A 25715-nucleotide genomic window follows, 5' to 3' on the forward strand; every position below is an offset into this window, starting at 1 on the left:
AGAAGAGGGGAAAGGGACTCAGGGAAGAACCACTCTTCCAGGGCATGCCTCCCAGTGACCCACATCCTCCAGCCACAACCCACTTACCTACAGCTACCACCCAGTTAATCCATTCAAACTGGGATGGGCTGATTAGGCTGTCTCTCATAACACAATCATTTCACCTCTGAACATTTTCATTTCCTGCATTGACACAGGAGGTTTGGGGGATACCTCATATCCCCCATTTTAGTTGTAGATGGACACAATACCTTTATTTATTTATCTTTTTTAAAATTTTTAAATATTTATTTTTAGTTGTAGTTAGACACAGTACCTTTATTTATTTATACGTAGCACTGAGGATCGAACCCAGGGCCTCACATGTACTAGGTGAGCGTTCTACTGCTGAACCACAACCCCAGCCCCAACATTCAAGCTTTTTATTTTGAATCAATGAGCTATATATTTTTTAAACTCCTTTCATTTTTCTCCTTTGGCAAGGGCCTTCTGATTTTACCTTTAGGAAGCCAATGGAATTTACATGGAACTGAAAAGCATAAGTTTTGTTTGATAAATAAGTTATCACTAATTTTTGAGTCACCCTGCCTTTATTAGACAGATTGACTTCATAAGGATCAGGAGGGCACACCTTACGTTATTATGTATTATGGGGTGGTGTGATTGACCAGATGTTTAAACACTTGCATCAATTGATTCAGATGTGCAGAGAGAAAGTAGCTGGGGTTCTCCTCATTCCATTAATTTGTTATTTATTAAGAGTTATTTTACCCTTTTTAGGATATAGATAGGAGTGGTTTTTGTTTCGTGGTTTTTTTTTTTTTTTTGGTTGGCTGGTTTGATTTTTGTGGGCCTGTACATGCTAGGCAAGTGCTCTACCACTGAACTATACAAATGCATATAATTCTCTAACTGCCAGTGCAGTTGGACAGTAAAACAGTTCCATCACCCATCAAAATCCTTCATGCCACTTTGTTGAGAACCTTCATTCCCCAATCATTGATTTGCCTTCTGTCCTCATGATTTTATTTTTCCTCTTTTAGAAAGGTTTAGTATTGCTTTTTTTGTATCATGTATAAATCATGTTGTTAATTGCTATGCCTAACTTTACTGTTAAAAACCCTAACTACTTCTTTAAGGAAGCAGAAGATTGTAGTAAACCAAATATTAATACATGTGAGGAGCTGTGAGGAGTTACCAGCAATCTAAAGAGTTTGTAACAAAATGTTCACTATAATGTATATGGAAGTATAAATACTGATTTATAATATTATTTTTAAATATTTCAGATTTCTTTTGATGGAATCTATGCAAATATGAGGATGGTTCATATACTTACATCAGTTGTTGTAAGTTATCAGATTGTTGGGAATAGATTGCTTTGGGTGTAGAATAATTTCATGAAGTTAAAATGTAGATAAATGATTGTCAAAGTACATTTGTTGGTTCATATTTGATCAAGATGATTTAGGAAAAAAATACATTAGAACTCTTTATGTAGTCTATTGTAACTGTAAACACATTCTTGTTAGCACTGTATAAAATAATATTTGTAGTTAATTATCTGTTGTGTATTATTTTATCTGATATAGGTGGGATCAGATGTATTTAACTTGAATATTTATAAATTTATACTGTAAACTGAGTCTCCTGAAGAATTTTGAGATTCCAATGTATTGTTAATGTTCTGAAATTTTTATTGTTAATGAATAGCTAGTATTGAATGAAGCCTAATGAATTATGAAACATAAAATGAAGACACATATCTCTGATGATGGTAGTACTGTTTCTTTGAAAAATTAATTGTCTGTTTTTAGGGATCCAAATGTGAGGTGCAAGTGAAAAATGGAGGTATTTATGAAGGAGTTTTTAAAACATACAGTCCTAAGGTAATTATTTCTTTTTTTTATTAATATAAATCAACTATTATGTGTATTACTTTGTATTACTTCCTGAGCAGTGTCTATTGAATTCTGATTAACAAATTTGTAGTTATCAAGTGAGCATATTTACATGATTAGCTTCATATGGTAGTTCTTAAAAAGAAAAACATTTTCATGCTCAGTGTATTTTGATTTGGCTGTAAAGTTTCAAATACCAATTATTTTAATGACCAGAGTGCTCAAAAGACCAACTTATAGATTTAAGGGTATTTTTTTCTACAGTTAAGGATTGAACTAATGGCTTTGTGCATGCTAGGCAAGCGCTCTACCACTGAGCTACGTACCCAGCCCTTTTTATTTTGAGGCAGTTTCATTAAATTGTCTAGGGCGACCAACTTGCTATCCTCATCCCTCAGCCTAAGTTGCTGTGATTACAGGTGTGTGCTACCACATCTGACTAGATTTGATGGAAAAGACAATAGACTATATATTTTAAAAGGGGCATGATTCTTTTCTTTTTTAAAAAAATCTCTTTATTTTTATCTATCAGTCTATCTATTTTTATGTGGATCTGTACATGCTAGGCAAGTGCTCTAACACTGAGTTATACCCACAGCCCTCTAAAATGCATATAATTCTGTAACTGCCAGTGCAGTTGGACAGTAAAACAGTTCCATCACCCAGGATCGAACCCAGGTCCTCACGCACATGAGACAAGCACTCTACCACTGAGCTACAACCCCAGCCAATTATTTTTTTCTTAAAGTAATTATTTTTGCCAAAGACATAAAAGAAATAGCACTTTCAAGAACTTAAGGGACTTCTATCACGTTTTTTAAATATTTACTCATGTTTTTCATTTTAGTGTGATTTGGTACTTGATGCTGCACATGAGAAAAGTACAGAATCCAGTTCGGGGCCAAAACGTGAAGAAATAATGGAGAGTATTTTGTTCAAGTGTTCAGACTTTGTTGTGGTACAGTTTAAAGATATGGACTCCAGTTATGCAAGAAGAGGTGGGCTTTGGTTTTCTAAATATGCTTCCCGGTTTATTAGATTTATTCCAACAATGATCTCCATAGTGATCATATAGACATTTTTTTCAAAACAAAATATATGCTGTCTAGTATATGACTAAGATGGGTTTTTTTTTTTTCTTTTAAGAACAATGGAACTTTGAATCCATTTTTGTTGGAAAAATGCTCAAAACTTTGGAGAACAAGTATGTGGGTATTTCAGTAGCAAATATTGAGTTTATGTTCTGTAAAAAATTAATTTGGAAAGTATTTTCTGCAGTTTCATAGTCAAAAGTGCTACTGATATTCAGTTGAAAATTCTTATTCCATTTGGCCAATGATGCTTTAATTTATAAGTAGACCTATAAATCTGCAAGGAAATCAAAACATAGGGATATAGAAGAAAGGCAGAGATCTGTGGATAGAAAATAATCATTTAATGAAGATGAAAAAAGGTAAGGTAGAACATTCCTGTTTTAAAAATTTAAGATATTATGTACTTATTAAAATTTAGTTTATTTCAGTGTTTATTGAGGAGGAACATGCGGGAGTCGCTGCCCTTCATTTGAATAGCATACTCTGCAGTGCTGAGTGTTCATTAACATGGTGAATGGCACTTGTGAGCAATTTTGGACTTGGTTCTGAAATTCTTTAATTAAAATAGTCAAATGTAAAATTCTTCAGCAGATTGTAATTCATTACAATTTGATTTTCATGATTCAGTCTATACCAAATACTTTTTTGTTGTTGTTGTTGAGCTGATTTTTCTACACTGAAACTATAAAGCACAGGAAGTTAAAACCTTTCTTTTAACAAGGTTCTCACCTATTAGCTTGCTTTTTCAGAGGCTAGCAACAGTAGTCACTCTGTAACTGCTTTGAAATGCTGATGGAAAGTGCAGTGTTCCATTTTTTAATCTTCTCGAATGTTTGCGTCCCTTAGTGGGGGCTGGGGAGGGTTGTGGGAGGCTGGTACTGGGAATTGAACTTGGAGGCACTTAACCACTGAACCACATCCCCAGCCCTATTTTATATTTATTTAGAGACAGGGTCTCACTGAGTTGCTTAGTGCCTCCCTGAATTGCTGAGGCTGGCTTTGAACTTTCAATCCTCCTGCCTCAGCCTTCCAAGCTGCTGGTGTTACAGGTTTGTGCCACTGTGCCAACTCCTGGTTCTTTTTCAGTTTGAGACAGGATGATCAGGCTTGCGCTACTGTGTGTGACTGTAGAGGGACACTTTTGAAAGTGTTCAGTATGCTCTTAAAAAGGTAGATATATTTTGCTATGTGCTAAAATGATTATTTTCTTTATAAAATGATTGTTCAACTGAATATCAGTATTATAGTTTCAGGTATTTTATTTCAAAACTGTGGTGGTTTAGTGAATTGTATAGTTGTGTCCATCTAGTACATAGCATCCTGAAATAGTGTTGTTATGTCTTTAAGTTTTCACATCTTTTAAGCCAGGTTCTCAGGACTACTCTGGCAGAAGTTGCTCACTATAAAATAAAATTTCTAATCTGGATACTATCAGCATGTAGACATCCCTTTTAGAGTTATTAATGGGATAGTTCAATAATGGAAAACACGAAGGCACTTAGTTCTACTTTTAGATTTACCTTATTTTGTATTAGAGACTTAGATTTCCAGCCTCCTGGAATAAAGCAAGGTAGGATTTAACTAATGCTTGTTAATGCTGTATCACAAAGTTTTTAAGTGTCCAGTTTTCACCTATAGCGATTCTAATTTAATTATTAACTTGGGTGAGATGTTGGGCATATGATTATGAAGTGCAGTTGGGGATATGAACCATAGGATTATGAGATTATAGTATTAGTCTGTTCTGTGGGTCTTGGGGACTTTTGTTCTTTTTTATAATTGCTTTTCAGTGCCTTTTCTGTCTCAAAAAGGAGGATTATCTTCAGTAGTCTTTGCTGCTATCATGCAATACTACTATTCTACATCTTTTTTTTTAATTTTTAAAAAGTTATTTTTAGATATTCATGACAATAGAATGACATTATACGTACATGGAAGTATAACTTACTCTAATTAGGACTTTTCTACATCTTAGATGGACAGATGGATTGAATTTTTTAAGGATTAATAGAAATTAGTTGGGCATGGTGGTACATGCCTGTAATTCTAGGTAGTTCGTAGCTTGAGGCAGGAGGACCTCAAGTTAGGGTCTCAAAAAAAAAAAAAGGTAGGGGGTTTGAGATGTAGCTCAGTGGTTCAGTGCCAATGGGTTCAGTGCTCACTACTACCTCCACCCCCACTCTCACACAAATAATAATAAATAAAAAATAATAGAAGTTAATGAGTGATAAAAACCCAAAATAGTAAGCTTACCATTATGTACAACTATAATGCATCAATATAAAGTGTGGAAAAATAAATATTTGTAGCTTCCTAAAAGAAGAGGGACATGTATTTCCTTTCTGTGCTTTGTCTTACAATTCTCTTCTGTAACAATACTGTCAAAATCTTAACGTCAATAATATTTGTGCGTATTCTGTGTGTTAGACCCTGTGTCAAATACTTTATATGTATTTCTTAATTTAATCATCACAACTTATTTCTTCAGTGGATATGATTAGTATCCACAGGTTGTAGATGAGGAAACAGACATTCTTAAGTAATCTGGCCAAGTGAAGATACAAATCCTTCTCTCTGTCTCTCTCTCCTTGGGATTGAACTTGGGCACTCAAAAACATGCTCCCAGCCCCCTGTGCTCTTTTATTCATGTTGTTTTTTATTTAATTATGCTGACTCAGTTATATTGTAGTTCTCTTGCTTCTCCTTTCTTGTTCTTCCTACTGCTTCATTTCCTTGTTAGTGTTCTTAGCCTACATAATAGCAAACAGACCTACTTATCAGTAAATAACGTTTTGTTGTAACACAGCTAAGTTCATTTGATGGCTGCTTTTATACCATGGGGATAGAGTTGGGTCATTGTAAAAGACTATAGGACTTGCAAAGCCAAAAAATTTTTACTTTGTCTTTTACAGAAGATTTTGTCAACCCTTGGCCTAGATCATTTTTCCTGCTGCATTGGGGCTATTAGGGCTGATGAAAATTACATGTTATATAGTATTGGTGAAATAATAAAACATGCTTTTTCCCTAAATTCATGGTTCTAAACTCATATTTATAATATTTATATACTACATGATGTTTATAATACTATATATGTTTCTTATACTATGTAGTCTCATTGGATCTTTGGATTCCCTATTTATGACTATCTTAATTGGATTTAGTCCAGAGTGCTTTTTTTTTTTTTTTTTTTTTTTTTTTAAAGGTGCTGAGGATTGAATCCAGGGCCTTGCCCATACTAGATAAACTCTCCTTTGCTGAGTTATATGCTATACCCTAACCCCTAAAAGAATCACTTTTACTTACCAGACTCTGTCACATTTAGTGAAAAATCAATATAATAAGAAAATTGGTTAATGGAAATTATATATTAACCCATCTACAAATTTGTCTTCCTCCTTGTTTTCATTATTTTCTTTTCTCTGGTTTTAATAACAAGAATGTTTAATATCAACATTGTCATTATTCCCTTTATTTTGTTCCTTTTTTTACCTTGATTCTTTTTTTTTTTTTTTTTGTATGTCCTGTTACTGGATTCTTGAACCTCTTTTTTTCTGCTTACTTCTTCTCTTCAGACTAGAAACCTACTGAAGCCACTTTCATCCTAAAAAAGGATCTATCTTAATCCTACACGCTGAGGTTTGAGGAACCTCTAAGAGCTAGGTCCTTTAGACTTCTTTTCAGTCTTCACTACTGTGCTTGATACTATGGACTGCAATTTCTTTCTGAGGCTACTTTTTTGTAATTTCTAGTGTTCATTGATCATTCCTTTCCTGCCTCATTCCTGTGCTTCTTTTCCTTCATACTACTCTTGAATGTGTTTTGTGTTCCCAGTGTTTTCATTCTTTGCCCACATGACACTCATTTATATGTGTTGTCATGATTTTATGCCACATGGAAGATCCTTCCTCAGCATCTCTGTATGATGATATGCCAGGTATGTTATAATTTTGTTTCTCTCATACTTTGTTTCTTGTTTTTGAATACTTTATTTATTTGTTTGTTTGTTTGTTTGGGGCACTGGGGCACTTAACCACTGAGCCATATCCCCATCCCTTTTTATATTTTACTTTGAGGCAGGGTCTTGTTAAGTTGCTTAGGGCCTTGCTAAATTGCTGAAGCTGGCTTTGAAATCGTAAGCCTCCTGTCTCAGCCTCCTGCCTCAGCCTCTTGAGCCCTTGGTATTACAGGTGTGAGCTGCTGCACCTGGCAACCATGTTTACTTTTTAATTCTGATGGCCTCGTATAATATTTTGTCATGTCATATGGTCTCACTATAAATGTCTTTGAATAAATTAAATTTGGGGTCGTAGGACTGGGGTTGTGGCTCAGTAGTAGAGCAATTACCTAGCATGTGTGAGGCATTGGGTTCAATTGTCAACACCACATATAAATAAATAATAACAATTTTTTTAAAAAATTGAGGGTCCTGATTTTTTTATCTCCCCACTTTTGTGGTGCTGAGGTCCAACTCAGGGCCTCAGTCATGACGGGCAAATGCTCTACCATTGAATCTCTCTCAGCCCTCTTAACATGTTTTTTTAAAATTTTTATTCTTTTTAGTTGTAGATGGACACAGTGCCTTTATTTATTTATTTGTTTTTGTATGGTGTTGAGGATCAAACCCAGTGCCTCACACATGCTAGGCAAGTACTCTACCACTGAGCTACAGCCGCAGCCTCTCTTAACATGTTTTTAAAAAAGAAGCACTATTTTATGTAAGGAATGAGAAAGCTCTAAGCAGTCATAAATATAGCTGTCTAACAAATACTTATTGAATTTTGGAGGATGTTTATTGTTATACAGAAATTTATTTTGGTGTTGGGTACAGTGGCACTTGCCTTTTCATGCCAGTGACTCAGGAGCTGGAGGCAGGAGCATTGCTAGTTCGAGTTCTGCCTCAGCAATTTAGCAAGAACCTGAGCATCTCAGCAAGATTCTGTCTCAAAAAAATAAAACGGTGTATGGGCTGGAGTTGTGGCTCATTGGCAGAGTGCTTGCCTAGCATGTGTGAAGGTTCAATTCTCAGCATCACATATCAATAAATAAAATAAAGGTTCATTGATAATTTAAAATATATATGTTTTAAGTACCCCTGGGTTCAATCCTCAGTACCAAAAAACCAAAAAAAACCCAAAACACTATATTGGATCTCTTAAGAGAACCTTGTAAGACTGGATAACTTTACCTTTAATAAAACACACACACACCCCTTAAATTTCATAGTGTTCATGGTTCCCTGAGGGAGTCTGTGTACTCCTTGTTAAAAAGCTCTGCTCTAGCATTTTCATAGTTGCAGATACCCAAGTTGAAAGAATTCAAGAGAAATAGAATGCTGGACTTAGTGGGATTGAATTCCAAATACATCCAGAGATGTGAAGAGTTGAATGGATTGTAGCAGTAGTTGGATAAAGTTGAAGGAAATTGAAGTGTGAACGTATAATTTAAAGTGAAAGGGGCTGTGGCTCAGTGGTAGAGCGCTTGCCTAGCATGTATGATGCACTGGGTTTGATCCTCAGCAACATATAAAAATAAAGGTATTCTGTCCATCTTCAACCACAAAGGAAAAAAAACACATTTTTTTTGTAAGTGAAAAATAAATTTCTACCAATTGTTTTATTCTGGTGCTTTACTTTCTTTCTCTCTCTCTCTCTTTTTTTTTTTTTTTTTTTGGTAGTGCTGAAGATTGAACCAAGGGCCTTGCACATGCTATATTCCCAGCCTTAGTGTTTTATTCTTGTATTTTTGTTGTGATTGACTTTTTTTTGGTACTGGGGATTGAGTCCAGGGGCACTTAACTACTGAGTCAAATCCCTAGCCCTTTTTATTTTTTGAGACAGGGACTCACTAAGTTAAGGGCCTTGGTGAGTTGCTAAGGCTGGCTTTGAACTTGGGATCCTCTTGCCTTAGCCTCCTGAACCACCGAAATTAAAGGCCTGCATCACTTTGCCCAGCTACTGTTGTTGTTTTTTTTGACTTGATAGGGCAATCAATAACAGAAGGATCTCTTCTGAAGTGTATGGCATTAGAAATGCCATGTCAGTAATCTAAGGACGAGGCAAATCCCAGAGCAGATTTTAGCCTGGGAAGTTTGGATTCTGAGGAATCCAAACATGTTCTACATTCACTAATGGATGGTGCTCTACTAGGGTGGGCAGGCCATAATGCTACAACTGAGGAGGCCCCATAGAGGGACAGGAAGTACTAAAGTTGGTCAGGCAGTCACCTCTTAAGTTACGCAATGGTCAGGATAGGCATCCTGTCTTTTGAAGTTGCCTGTGGTAGATAGGCCCAAAGGGATGTGATGAATTTATAGGTAGCCTGTGGCAAGGAATGAGTTGGCTTGGGAGTTGCCATTCTAGTAAGCAAGCTTTAAATAAATTTCAGTGATAAAATATTCTTCTGTTAAAATTGAATTGTAGGGCTGGGAATATATCTCAGATGGTAGAGTCTTGCCTCACATGCATACGGCCCTGGATCAGTCCCCAGCATCATATGTACAATTTTAGAGCATATAGAAATTTTCTGCTGTTTTTCAAATCGGAGCAGTGAATCCAAACAAGACAAAAAGCAAAGAAAAACCTATGTCATACAGTAGAGATTTATTTGGACACACAGTGTAAAAATACTGCTTAGTATCAGTAAGAGTAAGGTGGCCTGGTCTAAGACATATGGAAGCTACTGATTTTCATAACAGTCATAATCAGCTAAACAACAATAAAGAAAAATATTCACAGTAGGAACAGAATTTAAGGTGGAAAATCTTGAATACTATAAAATGGGATGTCAGGATGTGACTCGGTGGTGGAGCATTTGTGATACCCTGGGTTTGACCCTTAGCACTGAGAAAATGAAAAGTATTATGTAAGTTGCCCTGCTTAAAGAGAGAAACATGCTATGCTTTGAATGGAAATATTTTATTACTATGAAGTTATTGGTTCTTCTCAGAATAACCTCTAAAGATAATAGCTCCATTTTTGTAGCAATTGACAGTGTGATTCTAAAGTTTATGGGGTTATAGGTATTAACAGGAATTTTGGAGGTTTTTGTTTTTTTTCTTACAGGATTCGGGACGAAATACTGAATACTAAATACTAAGATGTATTAGAATTAAAGCATAATTATAATAAAGGCAAAGAATAACAAATCCAAAACAGACTAAATTTGTGGGGGTATTTTGTTAATATATTATGAAGGTAGCACTTTAAATCTGGAGTAAGATAAATTATTCAGTAAAGGATGTTTACACTGTGTGGGGGAAATCAATTTCCTACTTCACAGTGATTGTCAAAATAAAACTCAATTAGGGGCTGAGGTTGTGGCTCAGTGATAGAGCACTCGCCTAGCACATGCGAGGCACTGGGTTTAAACCTCAGCACCACGTAAAAAAAGAAATAAATAAATGGATAGTTTTTTGTGTTTTTTTTTTTAAATAAAGCTCAATTAGAGTGAAGTATCGAAAAACCCTCAAAGCTAGCTGGGCATGGAAGCGCACACCTGTAAATCACAATGACTCGGGATGCTGAGGGAGGGGGATTGCAAGTTTGGGGGTATTTTTTACCCCCCAGTATTTATTTTTTAGCTGTAGTTGGACACAATACCTTTTATTTTATTTATTTTATGTGCTGCTGAGGAATAAACCCAGGGCCTAGCACATGCGTGGCAAGTGCTTTTACTGCTGAGCTACAGCCGAAGCCCAGGGATTAGAAGTTTGATGCTAGCCTCAGAAACTTATTAGACTCCTAGGTTCAATCCCTGACACCCTCCCCATTATCCCCCAAAAAGGAAAACAAAAAACAAAAAAACCCCCAAATTATAGAAATACTAGAGCACACTTATGTATTTGTATAATTTTGAGTTGAGAGGAGCCTTTAGAAAATTGTAATGTCAAAGATTGGTGTGTGTATTATGATTATAAAAATCTAATTAGATATGTGCAAAGTAGTATATATTCCATTCATTTTAGAAGACATGCTACAGATTGGCAAAAATAGAATAAAAGCTTTACAAATAACTGGTGATCATGCAGAAAAGTAATATACTGCAGTAGTAAGCAAAGTAGTGTAGTTTCAAAGCAGTGGAATATGATTTTTTAATCTCTCAACTTGATGGATGGTAAAAGTGAGAAAGATTAATCTACCTGGTGATAGTACGGGAATTAGAAAATGCACTTACACCCTGAACTCCTTAGTAGGTGAATAATTCAGAGAGTCCAGTTTTCAGTAGACAGGTTTTATTTATTTATTTTTTTCTCTTTCCTTACACAGTCTCAGTGGAATCTTAGAAATAGCAAAAAGCAAATATATTAGAACGAGTAACAAAACTGAGTAATGAAGGAATGTGGATTAATTGTCTTAATTTTAATTTTGGTTCTGTCTAACTGCGAATGTAATTAATAGCCTTTTTATCTAGATTTCAGTTCTGGCAAAGAGTATTAAATGAGCATGTGTACCTGAACAGTTGTGATTTTATGTTAGAAATGAAATGTCTGAATCTTGTTTTCTATATTTGCTAGGGAAATAGAAGTGTGTTTGTACAGCTGAAGAATTGGAACTCATGTCTAATTTTACTTTCCTTAACCTGTTCTGGAAAACTTTTTTTTCCCCCCAAATATTTTCACTTGTAGACGGACACAGTACCTTTATTTGATTGATTTATATGTGGTGCTAAGGATCGAACCCACTGCCTCACACATACTAGGCAAGCGCTCTACCACTGAGCTATAACCCCAGCCCTGTGGAACACTTTTGACCGAAAGTTTGAGAGTAAATTGTAAAAGAGTAATGTGGTTGGCTAACACTGTTGACATTTTAGGTTCTGTATCCTATTCTTTGACTCCTAAATATTTCTGAATTTACTTTTTTGTCTTATTTCTCCCTCCCCTTAAATTTAAATACCTGGGATTGAACCCAGGGCCCAGGGCACATTCTGCTACTGATCTGCAGACCCAGCCCCCCCCCCCTTTTTTTTAAGTTTTACTTTTTAGTAGTTGATAGACCTTTATTTTGTTTATTTATATTCAGTGCTGAGAATTGAACCCAGTGCCTCACACATGCCAGGCAAGTCCACTATTGCTCAGCCCTAGCCCCAGCCCCAGCCCCAGCCCCATGTTTTTATTTTTTAATTAGAGGTAGGTTCTGGTTAAGTTGTCCAGGTTGGCTCTGAGCTTTCGATCCTACTGCCTCAGCCTCCAAAGTCACTGAGATTACAGGCAGATGCCAACATACCCTGCTAGAATTGCTTTTTCTTTAACTTTTGAATTGAAAATCATACCTTTTGAAAAATGAAAAAATAGGCTAATTTCAGAGAGCATCCTTCCTCGAATTTCTTTTGATCTTTTTTGGAGATAATGTGGGAATTGGAAATCTTTTATTCTGAGGAATCGTTCACTTTTTTAAATACCACAAACCGCATAAAGTAGGTTTCCATAGTATGTCTTGGTTTTATTACTTTTATTTCATTCAGGCTTTATTGTAGAATTTTGTGTATATTTGATTCTATGAAGCCAATACTCTACTCACATTGTTCAAAGAAACCTGGGTTATGGCTTTACAATTTAAAAAATATGTATATATTTATTTGATTTTTTTTAAAGTCATATTCACTTCATTTTAAGTGATACCATTTTAGAATAATTTCAGCTCAAATTTTAGTTTAGCTAATTTAAGTTTAAAATGTTAAACTACTAATTACAGTGCCATTATGTTATATTGATGAACCAAGGTGATATAACTCATCTTAAAAACACTTTCCTTTAGGGCCTGGGGATGTGGCTCAAGCAGTAGCGCGCTCGCCTGGCATGCGTGAGGCCTGGGTTCGATCCTCAGCACCACATACAAACAATGATGCTGTGTCCGCCCATAACTAAAAAATAAATATTAAAAAAAAAACACTTTCCTTTAAATTTTAAGTAAATAATCCAAAATGCACATCTCATATATGGATTTTATTACTAGGGAAAATAGAGCTACTGCTTTTTTATTAGGTAGAATGTTTGTCCCTCAAAGATTTGAAAATTTTTACCTTACTTTTTCATAGTATTTTGAAATTTAATCATTTACATAGGAAGACAATTATCTTTCTCTGTTATTCGTGCCTTTTGGTGCAAATTGGTACTTCCTTAAGAGAACTACTGTCTGGAAGCACTTGGATGGAAGGATGCTGGGGATGAAACCCAAGGCCTTGAGCATGTTGTTAGGCAGCCCACTTTACTGTATCCTTAGACCTTAAGCATTTTTTAAGCTTCCAATCAAATATCCTAGCATCTGAAAAGTTAGTTTGGTCCTTTACTTTGGGGATCCTGTGCCTTAAGTTTACTGTCTAGTACATTGATGGAGGTTTTTGACCTGTTTCCTAGTCAGATTCTAGACTTTCCCCTTTGGCTCCATAAGAGAAGCAGAGACACTTTAAAATGGCATATTGTGTTTTTAAAGAGAATAGCATTTTGGGGATGCTTTTCCATATCAATTGATTCTTTCCTGACTTTGGTCAAATGGCTATCTAGGTCAGATCTGAGAAAGGAGTAAAACAGAAAGATTCTGTTGGTTTGGTTCTGTTGTTTGATTCTGACTAGAAAACAAAAAGTTTTTTTGAAATATATCATTTGCTTCTTGCGGTGTCAGGAGACTGAGGCAAGAGGATTGCAAGTTCAAGGCCAGCCTCAGCAATTTGGTGAGACCCTGTCTTAGAGTAAAAAATTAAAAGATCTAGGAGTATAGCTCAGTGGTAAAGAGTTCCTGGGTTCAATCTCCAGTACCAAAAAACCCCCAAAAAACCCGGCAGTTGATATTTAGGCTGGCCTATAGGTCCTTAACATGATATACTGGCTACCTCCTACAGAGGCTTGTTGCTCAGGAAGGTGCTTTTTCAGGGGACTCTGTTACTTTTCCTTAGCAGGTTACTTTCTCTTTCTGCTTGTTAGAACATGATTTGGGGAATGATGAATGTGGATTTAAAACAACAACAACAACAAAGCACTTTTAATTTTGCTAAACTTTGAGTGAAATTTAGCATTTCTTTCCATTATAAATGTAGGCAACAAACCAATAGTAGTGTTGGTGCCTGCAACTGAAAAGCTTCTTATCACTTGATCCTGTGGACATCTCAGATTTATTTATGTTCATCACCTTTAAAAAATTATAGTAGTCATTAGATCATCTCTTGTTAGATCTTATTATTTAGTGCCTTAATAAAGAAGTATACATATTACTGTGCCGCAAAATTTGTTTTAGATTTTGATAATTGCATTTTATTATAATTGGTCTCTATTGATTTTCTGTCTCTTATGCATTTAAATACATTCTGAATATGGTTCCGTAGGTTTTCCCAAAATGCCAAAGGGATCCCTGGATTAAAAAAAGGATAAGAATCCCTAATCCAAAAACTCCCTGGGCCCCAGCTCCCTGCAGTCCTCTTGTCATGATAGTTCTACTTCTGCCTCTACTTGTGGTAGTGCTTTTACTTGTGCCTTTGGTTTTATTATTTTAATCTATATCTGTTTCTTTATGCTGTTCTTTAATATTATCTATATAACATAGTTTATGCTCTTACTGTAATAATGTAGTTAGAACAGATGTATATGTAATTAAAAAAAAAATCACTCCTCTAACACATAGTCCCTCTTCTCTGGGGAAGTCTGTGGACTTGTATACTATGCAGAAAATTTTTGCATACATTTGTTCCTGAATACTGGGCTCAGTTGTCCTCCTGTCTCAGTCTCTCAAGTAGCTGGAATTGGAAAGACGTGTGCCACTGCACTTGGCTTACAGACCCCACTCCCTGTGGTGCTTGCTATCAAACACAGACCCTGATGCATGCTAGGCAAGAACTCTGATGTATGATGAGAAAATGTTTTTAAAGGTTGTAGAAAAAAATCCCACAGTAATAATTGGTTAAAATTAAAATGTTTTGTTATCTAGAATTTCAGTGTTTGAGGAAAGCAAATTTAATAGAGATGAAATGGGTAGTAAAGGACTTTGAAGCTCTTTCTGGAATAACATTTGTGATTTCTAATGTTAATGATTGTTTCATCTAATTTATGTCATTTTTATATTTGTATATATGTAAATTTATATTAAACACTTCAAAATCATTTTACTTATTTGTCTACACTTGAGGAACCAGGGGGAGTGGAACAGGGGAGTGGGATTGAACTGAGAGGAGCATTACCAGTGAGCTTTATCTCCAGCCCTTAATTTTCCTTTTGAAATAGATTCTCACTAAGTTGCTGAGGCTGGCCTTGAACTTGTGATCCGCCAGCCGCAACCTTCTGAGTCTCTGGATTCTAGCCCTTTAAAAAATTCTGAGACAAGCTTGAATGATCTTTCAGCAGCATAATTATGTGAGCAGTAAAAGAGGAAAGGTTCAAGACCAGTGCATGGAATGGGGGATACCCAAGAAAGGTAGCATAGTGGTTTAGTCATGTCTTCTTGACTACCACCAGATGGCATCTCTGTCCCAGAATGGCTAGGTTCTGTTTAAAATCAGAGTGGAGCCAGGGTGTTGAGAGCCTGCCCACTGTGGGGGTACCATTGGGGAGGGGGATTGTAATCTTACACCTTTCCTCACCCTCTAGTGTAGAGGCTTTTGGAAATTGGAAGTTTCTAAGTCAGGGAATAAAGTACAGAAAGAACTAAATCCTTGTCTTTTGTCTCATTTGATAATTTTTATTGTTTTTCCTTTTTTTTTTCTATACCTATAGTTCCTTCAGAAACAGGTAACATTTTTCTAACATTCACTTTGTATTTTTGCATCTTGCTCTTATAATGCTTTTGTTTCTTGCCATAGAGAATAATGGAAATTTAATAAACTGACTTATAGCATGGATATAGTTTGCATGCAAATTCCCACAACTTATGATTAGAATATAGCCAATTGGTTTTTTTGAACTTTGCAGTAATCTGGTTTCAACATTGTGTTATTTAATATCATCAGTATTTTTTAAAAACTAAAGAAAAAGCTGTTAACAAATGTCTAGTATTTTATTTTATAATTGTAAAATAAATCAGAGTTTGCACTAGTGGATATTGGTAACAGTGTAGAATGGAACACCAAGGCCTTTCTTCCTTCTAGCTCATGATACTGTGTTGGCCTTAAATAAGATACTTAACAACCAGAGTTTCTCTAGCAACTGCCACTGTCTCATTTTGTGCTGATGCTCCACTCTGGCCCATTTTCCCCTAAACCTTTCACTTATCTTTTAAAAAGGACCTACTTTGGGGGAAATTTTAAAAACCAAGGAACATATCCTTTATAGAATTATACTTTCATATTTTCCCTTTCCCCATTTCTAAGTTATAGCATAATAGTAGTTGATTTCTTTATAAGATTGATATTGTAAACGGAAGATTTTAAGATAAAAATGTAGAATCGAAAAAAACAAGTCACCTAATAATGGCCTCTTTTTTTTTTTTTTTTTTTTTTGGCCGGGGGTACTGGGGATTGAACCCAGGTTCGCTTAACCACTGAGCCACATCCCCAGCCTTTTTTTTTTTTCATTTTTAATTTACGGACAAGGTCTCACTGAGTTGCCAAGGCTGACTTTGAAGTCACGGTCCTCTTGCCTCAGCCTCCCGAGCCACTGAAATTACAGGCATGTGCTGTCTCACCTAATGATGGCCTCTTGATTGTGATCAGCAGAGTAAAGCCTGGTTCATTAAGGTTTTAGACACTTACTCCCATCCACATTGGCTCCTATCTGAGGACTGTATCCAGGGGGAGCTCTCTACCAATGAGTGTTTTTTATTTTGAGATAAGGTCTTGCCAAGTTGCACAGGCCAGCCTTGAAGTTGCCATTCTCCTGTTCCTGCTGTGTTGCCACAGGCCAGCCTTGAAGTTGCCATTCTCCTGTTCCTGCTGTGTTGCCACCATGCTTGCCTGTCTGGGGATCCTTTCTTGATGTTGTTTAGAATCATATCATAAAAGTAGAATTAAACTATTCATTTTGTTTTGTGTGCTTGGATCTTTTCATTTGAAAACAGCTTTGCTCTGCTCAGTCCACAGTTTTTTTTAAATTCTTCCCCCTCTCTTCCTTCCCCAACCCCCTACACAGCAATCAGAAAAAGTCTATTTTGGTTTCATAAAACTCTAGCTGCTTTGAGCTTTAATTTCTGGAATTAAAAGCATTATCTTTTTATGCTGTTTCTAACTAAATAAATGTTTTATTCACTCGAACATAAACTTTAAAAAAACTAGTGTGGTTAAAGCATTAACAGCGTCCTATATACATTAATAGTCATGTTGACTGGTTTTACATTTTCCTATAGTCTAGTATTGTTTGTACTCTTGTGAAAATGAAAGAAATTTCAGGGTACTAATGAAGGTTGTTATTTGCTGTTTCCTTGAAATATTTAATATTCTTGAAGATACACACAGGCAAATTAATTTTTACAAGGAATTCATATAACTTTAAGATGATGTAGTATAGGGCTTGATTCAGGCTAGTGTCAAATAAGGTTATATTTTTAGAGCCATGCCATCTCTGGCTTCCAACTGAAGATGGGGTGTTGGGAAAATAGTGTTTCCAAAGTGTAGTTGTTTTCCAGTGGATGTTTTGTCCAGTCCCCCTCTGAGACCTGCTACTCTGGGGATCTCCCTCTGCACATTTTTGGCTTCAGTAATTGCTAGCAGCAATAACAATGCTGCTATGAAGATGGCAGCAAAGCTCATAGGTGCAATGATGATTTTAATCCCTGGTGTGTATGTACACACTCCTTTTCTTACCCATCGTTAATTTGGAATGAGAATTAGCTAATCTTGGAATGCCCTGCCTCAGTTGGCTTGCTCAATTTTTAAAATTTTGGCATCACCTTGATCATTAGGAAAAGACTATTATAGAAGCATTACTAAATCAAAAATCACTCTGGAATTGTTTCTTTAGAGGGAAAATTGGGTGCATTAGGCTGTTAAAGCATCCCCTCCTCTTTGGGAGAACTTTTAGTAAGGGTGAGGGCACAATGACTGGGGGCCTATTCTTTCCTGCAGAGCCACATCAGAATTATTACAAGTAGCTTGTGGTAGGTCCCACCTTATAGGTCTAAGTATTTAAATGCAAATGTATGTCTACAAAGCATTTCCTACCACTATTTAGCTTTTTAAGTTGGGCCCACTGTCAACTTTTTAACTTTTGACAGACTGTAGTATGGTCAGCTGAACATATGGATGACATGCTGCTCTCACAAGGCAGTATTCCTCAGAAAAGCTAGCAGAGTAGAATAGAAGAGGACACAAGTAAGTGAGAATACTTTAAAAGGAAGTGCAGGTAGGCACTTCCTTTTATATACAGGTAACAGTATACAGCCTGAGCTTTATAACAAAGTGGTATCAGGAAAAGTGAATTCTAGGAAAGGAGGAGCCACTTAGAATAGTTAAATTTACTGTTGGCAAGAGTATGTTTGGATACCAACCTCTGTGTATACATGTGGATTTAAAAAGTTAAAAAAAAAAATGTCTCTATGTATTTGACTGCAAGTACTCTGAAGGTACATTAGTTAGTAGCCATTAAACAAAAGATCTTAGTTTAAATAGATGGTGGGAATTTTATGTGTCACTTGAATTATCTTTAATATAATTTAAGGAATTATGTGAGTATATTAAAATATTTCTTGGTTTAAAATTGAAAAAATGCCTTTATTAATAATCATTTGTGATTATTAATTGAATTGTTTGAAAGCACACTGTTTAATGTTATTTCTTTATCAGAAATTCACTTCAAAATTTTTTTTTTAAATCCTACATCTTTGTTGATAATTGATGCATATTAGTGTAGCCTGTTATCAGTTGTATGATCTTTCAACCCAAACCATTCTTTACAGATGCTTTTACTGACTCTGCTATCAGTGCTAAAGTGAATGGTGAACACAAAGAGAAGGACCTGGAGCCCTGGGATGCAGGTGAACTCTCAACCAGCGAGGAACTGGAGGCTTTGGAAAACGATGTAGTAAGTAATATCTTTGTTTGGTTATCAGACTGTGGTCAGTGTGGTATTCATTCATTCATCCTATCACTTATTTTTAATTTACATATGTTTTTGTTATTGTAAAGAATATATTTGGAGCAGCTGTTGTTATGTAAATAGAGATTTTGTCCCAGGCAATAAATAAAGAATAAGGAAAAATGTTTATTTACCACCACTACTACTACTGCTACTATTACCACTACTACTTTTTCTACTTGTACTACTACTATTTCTACTATTACTACTTCTACTTTACAGTGCTGGGGATTGAACCTAGTGACCCACGCATGCAAGGCGAGTGCTTTACCACTGAGCAATATCCTCAGCCTGTTTATTAATTTATTTTTGAGGGCTAAGCAGGGTGTAATCTATTCTTGTGTTCATTTATTATTTCCTTATAATTAAAAGATAATAAGCAACTTACAGATTTAAAGTGGAAACCATGAGAAATGCCAGTGTGTTTTGCTTTGAACACCCTGCAGAATAAGGCAACGTAAGGAGATGGTATCTTCATTGTCTGTTGACATTACCTAGAGATGAGGTGGAAGCTGAACATTTTAAGCTTCTTGTCTGAGGAAGAGAAAAGGTACTCATTATTAAGATAAATAATTAGGTTACATTATAATTAAAGTATTAAGTAAAATTTTTGGTCTTAAATTGGGATCATTCTCTGGCCATGTACTGAGGTACACTCCTATAATCATGGTTACTTGGCAGATTGAGGCAAGGAAGATTGCTGAATCAAGGCCAGCGTGGACAACATAGTGAGACCCTGTCTCAATATAATAAAAAAGGGGCTGGGCTGTACCTCAGTGGTAGAGCACCCCTGGATCCAATCTCCAGTGCCACCACTGCGCGAGCGCAAGCATGCGCACCCACACACCAAGATCATTCTCCATAAAAAAGCCTATTTCTAAGATGCCTCTTGCAACATATTATTTTTGCTTTTCTCTAGAACACCATCTACAAATCAAATGCTTAACAGACTCTTATCTTTAGGATAAAAAGATTATAGACATTATAGAGATAGAAAGTATTGGCGAATGTTTTAAGACATAATAACTTAGTAATTATAACTAGGGCCTTTTAGTTATAAAGCCAGAAATTCACTAATATATTGTTAATTAATTTTCAAACTGGGGTGGGGGAAACACTGCCAATGACCTACATCCCCAGCCCTTTGTCATTTATTTGTTTTTTTGTTTTTTTTTTGTTTTTTTTTTGAAACAGGGTCTCATAAATTGCTGAAGCTAAATTTAAACTTTGCAATCCTTGCACTCAGCTTCTTAAGTCTCTGGGATTACATGCATATGCCACCATGCCCAGCTTAGTTTTCAAACTTTAAAGATGCATATATCTGAATATATCAGTTTTCAAGTAGGCATCACTTGACTTGTGTGGGGAATATATGATGTGGATAATACATGCAAATAATTATATATGGGGATGTTTTTATAAGTGTTCATTGAAAAGGTGGAGTATGTGGCTCAGTGGTAGACTGCTAGCTTGTGTGAGGCCCTGGGTTAAATCCCCACCTCCAAAAACAAAAGCAGTATTCATCCATCAGTAGAACAAATGAAATAGATTTATGTTGCTGCCACTCAGTATAAATATTATATATATATATTTTAAATGGTGTTGTGATAGCCAAGATTAAAAGATAAAGCAAGTTGCAGAACAGTTAGATCCAATTTGAATTTTAAAGAAGAGCTGATCATATATGTATATAGGAGTCTGGAATTATACTTCAGAAATTGTTAGTAGTAGTTATCTATGCACCCTGGGATTGGAAGATACTTTTCACTGAATATCTTTCTGTGTGGTGTGGATTTTTTTGTAGAATTTATATTAATTTTTATTTAAATAGTTATAAAATCTTCATTGGTAATTGTGATTTCTGGATTTCTGGTACATACTTTAGGCCAAAGGGGTTACTTTCATGGTATGGTTACTTTATTGTCTTATCAGGATTAACTTAGGAGGACCCAGGGTTGATTGGTGGATTTTAAGGCAAGCTTCAGTGTTGAAATTGGGATCAGCGTTCTTTTTCTTTTCTTTTAATTTTGTTTTTGGGTACCAGAACCTGAACTCAAGGGGCACTCGATCACTGAGCCACATCCCTAGCCCTATTTTGTATTTTATTAGAGACAGGGTCTCACTGAGTTGCTTAATGCTTCGATAATTTGCTGAGGCTGGCTTTGAACTTTTCAATCCTCCTGCCTCTGCCTCCCAAGCCACTGGGATTATAGGTGTGTGTCACTGCGCCCAGCAGTGTTTCTTGGTTAAAGCTGGGTCTCTGGTTTTGACCAGTCTAGCTTTAAAAGAAGACTTAAAGGATTAAATAGATAAGTGATTAACCAGACATTAGTATTATCAGTGAGTATTCTTATAGCATTTGCCCCAGTTGGTTGATTCTTACAGTTTAAATAATACAATCTAGCTTCTAAGAATAGTAGTTTCCTGTAGTTCCTTTATGGAACTGAAGAGTTATCTACACAGAAGTTGTAAGTTAGGGCATCTAGACTCAGAATCTCTCCTTTTGAGATCCAACATCTGCTAATGGCAAAACTGGTTCTTAAACCCAGATCTTATGATTTTTGTCTTCTGATGGCCTCATATCACACTTCCTTTGAGCATTCGAATATAGAAGGGGAGGATGGCTGGGGTCTAGTACTGTGGTCCCACTTTAAAGTCATCATGAAGTGGGGAAAACTTTGTCATCTTCCTTCTTTTCCCCCACCACTGGAAATATTTTTGACTGTCAAAAAGACCTTTTTTCCTTCACATACTTATGATCCATGATCTCAGGAAGTTTCTGGTAAATCTAGGTGTTTCTGTCTTACAGAAAGGTAGCTGTTAAGAGGGTAAGGAAAGGACAGAACCGTGATCAGAAAGCTCTGATTTTATGAAGTAACTAATATATTCTAAACTTTTTGAATATCATCTCAAATGATTCTATAGTTACTTACCTGTTTGAGGGGCTGATGTGGAAGAAAAATTTTTCCTTAAAATATTTTGAGAGGAAAGTTTTGCTTATTTTTTGATTTGTTAGATTTAACTAGGATAGTATTACTGTAAATGTTTTAAAACTGAATTAAAGAAGATAAATATTTTATTACTTTAAAAAATGAGCTTCATTTTCTTCTAGTCTAATGGATGGGATCCCAATGATATGTTTCGATATAATGAAGAAAATTATGGAGTAGTGTCTACATATGATAGCAGTTTATCTTCATATACGTAAGTTTAAAAAGTTTGCTTTTATTTTAGTATATTTACTTGTCTTTGATGTTCATAAAATTGTGTGGAATAAATGTTGAATTTTAAGTTAAACAAATGTGTCAAAGAATTATTCTACCTAGATCTGTAAATTTCTATTAAAACAGGCAATAAATGAAGTTTCCTAATACCTAATTATTTTTATGTTTAAAATAAATTTGTTTTCAAGTTGTAAAATACTGCATTGAAAGGGTAGAGGTTTGATGAATAGTTCTTGAAATACTGAATGTTCTTCCCTGTGAAAAGGTAACAGGCAAAAAATTTAGATTTTTGATTTAAAAATTAACAAGCACCATACTTGTACAGTTTTCTAGTATACCAGATTAAACTTTCTGAATAGTTGATTATGACAGGTATATAAACTATTACTTTAAAATCACTTTGCTTTTCTTTTCCTTATGTTTTAGGGTACCCTTAGAAAGGGATAACTCAGAAGAATTTTTAAAACGGGAAGCAAGGGCAAACCAGTTAGCAGAAGAAATTGAATCAAGTGCTCAGTACAAAGCTCGGGTGGCCCTGGAAAATGATGATAGAAGCGAGGAAGAAAAATATACAGCAGTTCAGAGAAATTCCAGTGAACGTGAGGGGCACAGCATAAACACTAGGTATTTAAAGGAAATCATGATGCAGTATTTTGGATACACAACTCAAGGTCTGTGTGAGAAGGTGTATTATTATATTTCCTTTTTTTTTTTTTTTTTTTTAATGAGCTTAGGTTGAGAATGCAAGTGGAATTGGTGTAACAGATTTTGTTAGAGAAAAGGTTATGGTAATCTTGGAAAATGTATTTTGAGAGTCAGCTCTCTGGAGCCAAAGTGTTGAGTATATGATGAAGAGCAAGCCAAGGTCTTACAGAGCTTGCTAAAGAGTAATTAATAGGACAATATGATTCACTAGATTAAAGGTGTGTTTAGAGTATTAGGAACATCCAAGGTGAAGAGGAGCTAGAATTAATTGTGTTTTAAGAAAGCCTCACTGAGGAGACTTTTTGTGATAGGATAATAGAGTCTGTTTGCCACTCAGAGAGGAGTATGAGAAAAGATTTCTCACCTGGTGAAAAGACACACGCACGGAGAAACACAGCCCTGTGAGACAACCAGCCAAGCTCAGGAAAGGGCTAGTTGTTTCCTGTGTCAATGATCCATGTTGTGAGTGTAGTGGTGGCGGGTGGTGACAGGAACTGAGATAGTGAAAGGACTTTGTGTACAAGCGAAAGAGCATCTTGAAAGCAGGTGCTGGGGTGATCAAATCCCAGGGAGAACAGCTGTGACAACTTGGTAACCAACTAGACCAAAGTTTGTGATATAAAGCTTAGAAAAATCAAGGGGGATTTATTGAGATTTTATTTGATTAACTAACTGAGTTGATGGTTGTACTGATAACGAAGATAGGAAAGATGAAGCAAGTTTGAGGGGAGAAACAACTTTATTCGTGCAGTTTGTTGCATTTGAGGGGCTTGTGTGTCTTTCATTTATTCAGGAGCACCCACTGCATACCTGGTAGATTTCTATTGTCAAGGCACTCACAGCTTAGGTGGTACATTTGGATAAGTTCATTGAGATGTGTGGAGTCTGGAACTGGCACTGAGGATTTGAGATTGATCAGCATTGCTGATACTGAAGCAACACACACACACGCACAAAAAACACACACACACACACACACAAAAAAAAAAAAAAACAAAGAACAAGCAGACCGTGTAGATCTCAGAGAAAGTAAAGTTGAAAAGCCAAGGACCCCCAAAAAAAAGCTTTAAGAAGACTGATCATGAGTCAGCCACAGAGAGATCAAATAGGGTGAAAATGACCATATGTCTATTAAACTTTGGGCTTGGAGGAGAATCTGAGGGAAGGATGAGGCTAGAAGCTAGAACTCAGGGTAAGATGGAAGAACAGGGAATTGAAGCGGTTTGGTTTAGTGTTGAACATTTTTATAACAAATATTCCCTTTACCTAAATTACTTTTTAGACATGTTTCAGGATAAAATGATTTAGAGGATCTCTCATTTTCAGGGAAAATAAATATATTCCTCCTGGACAAAGAAATAGAGAAGTCATATCCTGGGGAAGTGGGAGACAGAATTCACCGCGTATGGGCCAGCCTGGATCGGGCGCCATGCCATCAAGATCCACTTCTCACACTTCAGATTTCAACCCGAATTCTGGTTCAGACCAAAGAGTAGTTAATGGAGGCAAGTATTTTAGCCAAATTTATCAATGTCATTGATCAAATATATAGTTTTCATACAAACTAAAAATGAGTTTACACAATTGATAGGAATGTGCATATTAATAATGATTTTTGTGGAGTAGTTTTTTGCTTCAGAATTACTTAAAACTTGATTTTGTGAATATTAGATTAGAAACATTATATATAAGTCTTTGGCATATATAGTATTCAGTATGACAAAACATTCATCATATACTAAGATAAAGTTCTAAGTTTGCTTCTGACATTCACTTGGCAAAAAAAAAAAATCCCACATGTAAAGAAATTGGAAACTTTGGGTAGGTTCTCAATTTTAAAAACACTGGATAATAAAATTATTTATAGTTTATATGGAAAATCCTAATATATATTCAATATACTTAGTGGTTAATAAAGAAAGGAGTTGTAATTTGTAATACAAGACATGACTAAGAGTCATGTGAAGAAATTAATGAGAAAAATACAATAAAAACAACTCTTAAGTCCTTAAGGATAGATAAGTTTAGCATCTTAAATAAAAGAAACCTGAGTCTTTAACAGGAAGGTATTTTTTTCACTATTCTAAATCTAGATTGAAGATACCTCATAGATTAAAGATGATTTATAGAATTCTGAGGATTCAGCACACCTGTAAATGGTATGGGAATAAGGTAATTGGTAACAACAGTAGTCTTACTAAGGGAATAGAGTGGACATTCAATTTTAGGCATTTGAATTTATAAAATTAGATCAAAACTAGAGAACACTAAGTTTCCAATTTCATTTTCTTTTTATTAAGTCTTTTTTCCAGAATTCCTCTCCAGATGAACACAGTCTTGAGTATTTTCTATATTTAGTGTTGGGGATGAAAATTTCTTTGCTCATTGAGTAAAGATTTTTAGTTGTTCATAAACAGAATTTTCAAAGTAAAAAGACCTGAAGGGGGCTGGAAAATGTATAATACTCAAGTGCGTGGAGCCCTCTGGAGAGGAGACCTGGAACTATTTTCTAAGGTTAAGGTAAGTGCTCTGCAATGGTAAATGTCAGTGTATTTTGACCTGTGCATATCTATCAGGATCAATTTATTTGGTGATGACTGCTTTGTAGTTGCACTATTTATTAAGCAGTCTCTTAGATAAGTATTTTAATGGCATAAATTATTTGGAAGGTTCCCCCTTTTCTAGTTTAATGAGATATGGAGACTTATTTTGAAAGAGCAAATTTGATACCTTTATTATTCTTGTGATTCTACAAAATAGAATTAATATTTTATTTCTACTTAAATATGGGACTTGATTT

At 35.5% G+C, this 25715-nt stretch overlaps 1 protein-coding gene across 15 annotated transcripts in view; it reads left to right on the plus strand.

Moving 5' to 3' along the window:
- Atxn2 (ataxin 2) overlaps window positions 1–25715 on the plus strand; it is a 131495-nt gene that overhangs the window by 43462 nt on the left and 62318 nt on the right. For 10 of the 15 annotated variants that reach the window (XR_013434812.1, XR_013434809.1, XR_013434808.1 and 7 more), the window contains exons 3-10: window positions 1290–1349; window positions 1818–1889; window positions 2749–2899; window positions 15696–15710; window positions 18808–18932; window positions 22099–22190; window positions 22637–22834; window positions 24242–24420. Coding sequence is in view for 10 of the 15 variants with exons in the window: in XM_078039157.1 (XP_077895283.1) it covers window positions 1290–1349; window positions 1818–1889; window positions 2749–2899; window positions 15696–15710; window positions 18808–18932; window positions 22099–22190; window positions 22637–22834; window positions 24242–24420 (892 nt within the window). In the remaining 5 variants the exon portion in view is untranslated. The remainder of the gene's footprint in view (window positions 1–1289; window positions 1350–1817; window positions 1890–2748; window positions 2900–15695; window positions 15711–18807; window positions 18933–22098; window positions 22191–22636; window positions 22835–24241; window positions 24421–25715) is intronic. The other 5 variants (XM_078039153.1, XM_078039154.1, XM_078039156.1 and 2 more) reach the window with 2 other exon arrangements.

This window comes from Ictidomys tridecemlineatus, chromosome 2 (assembly GCF_052094955.1).
Source record: "Ictidomys tridecemlineatus isolate mIctTri1 chromosome 2, mIctTri1.hap1, whole genome shotgun sequence".
Classification (NCBI taxonomy): domain Eukaryota; kingdom Metazoa; phylum Chordata; class Mammalia; order Rodentia; family Sciuridae; genus Ictidomys; species Ictidomys tridecemlineatus.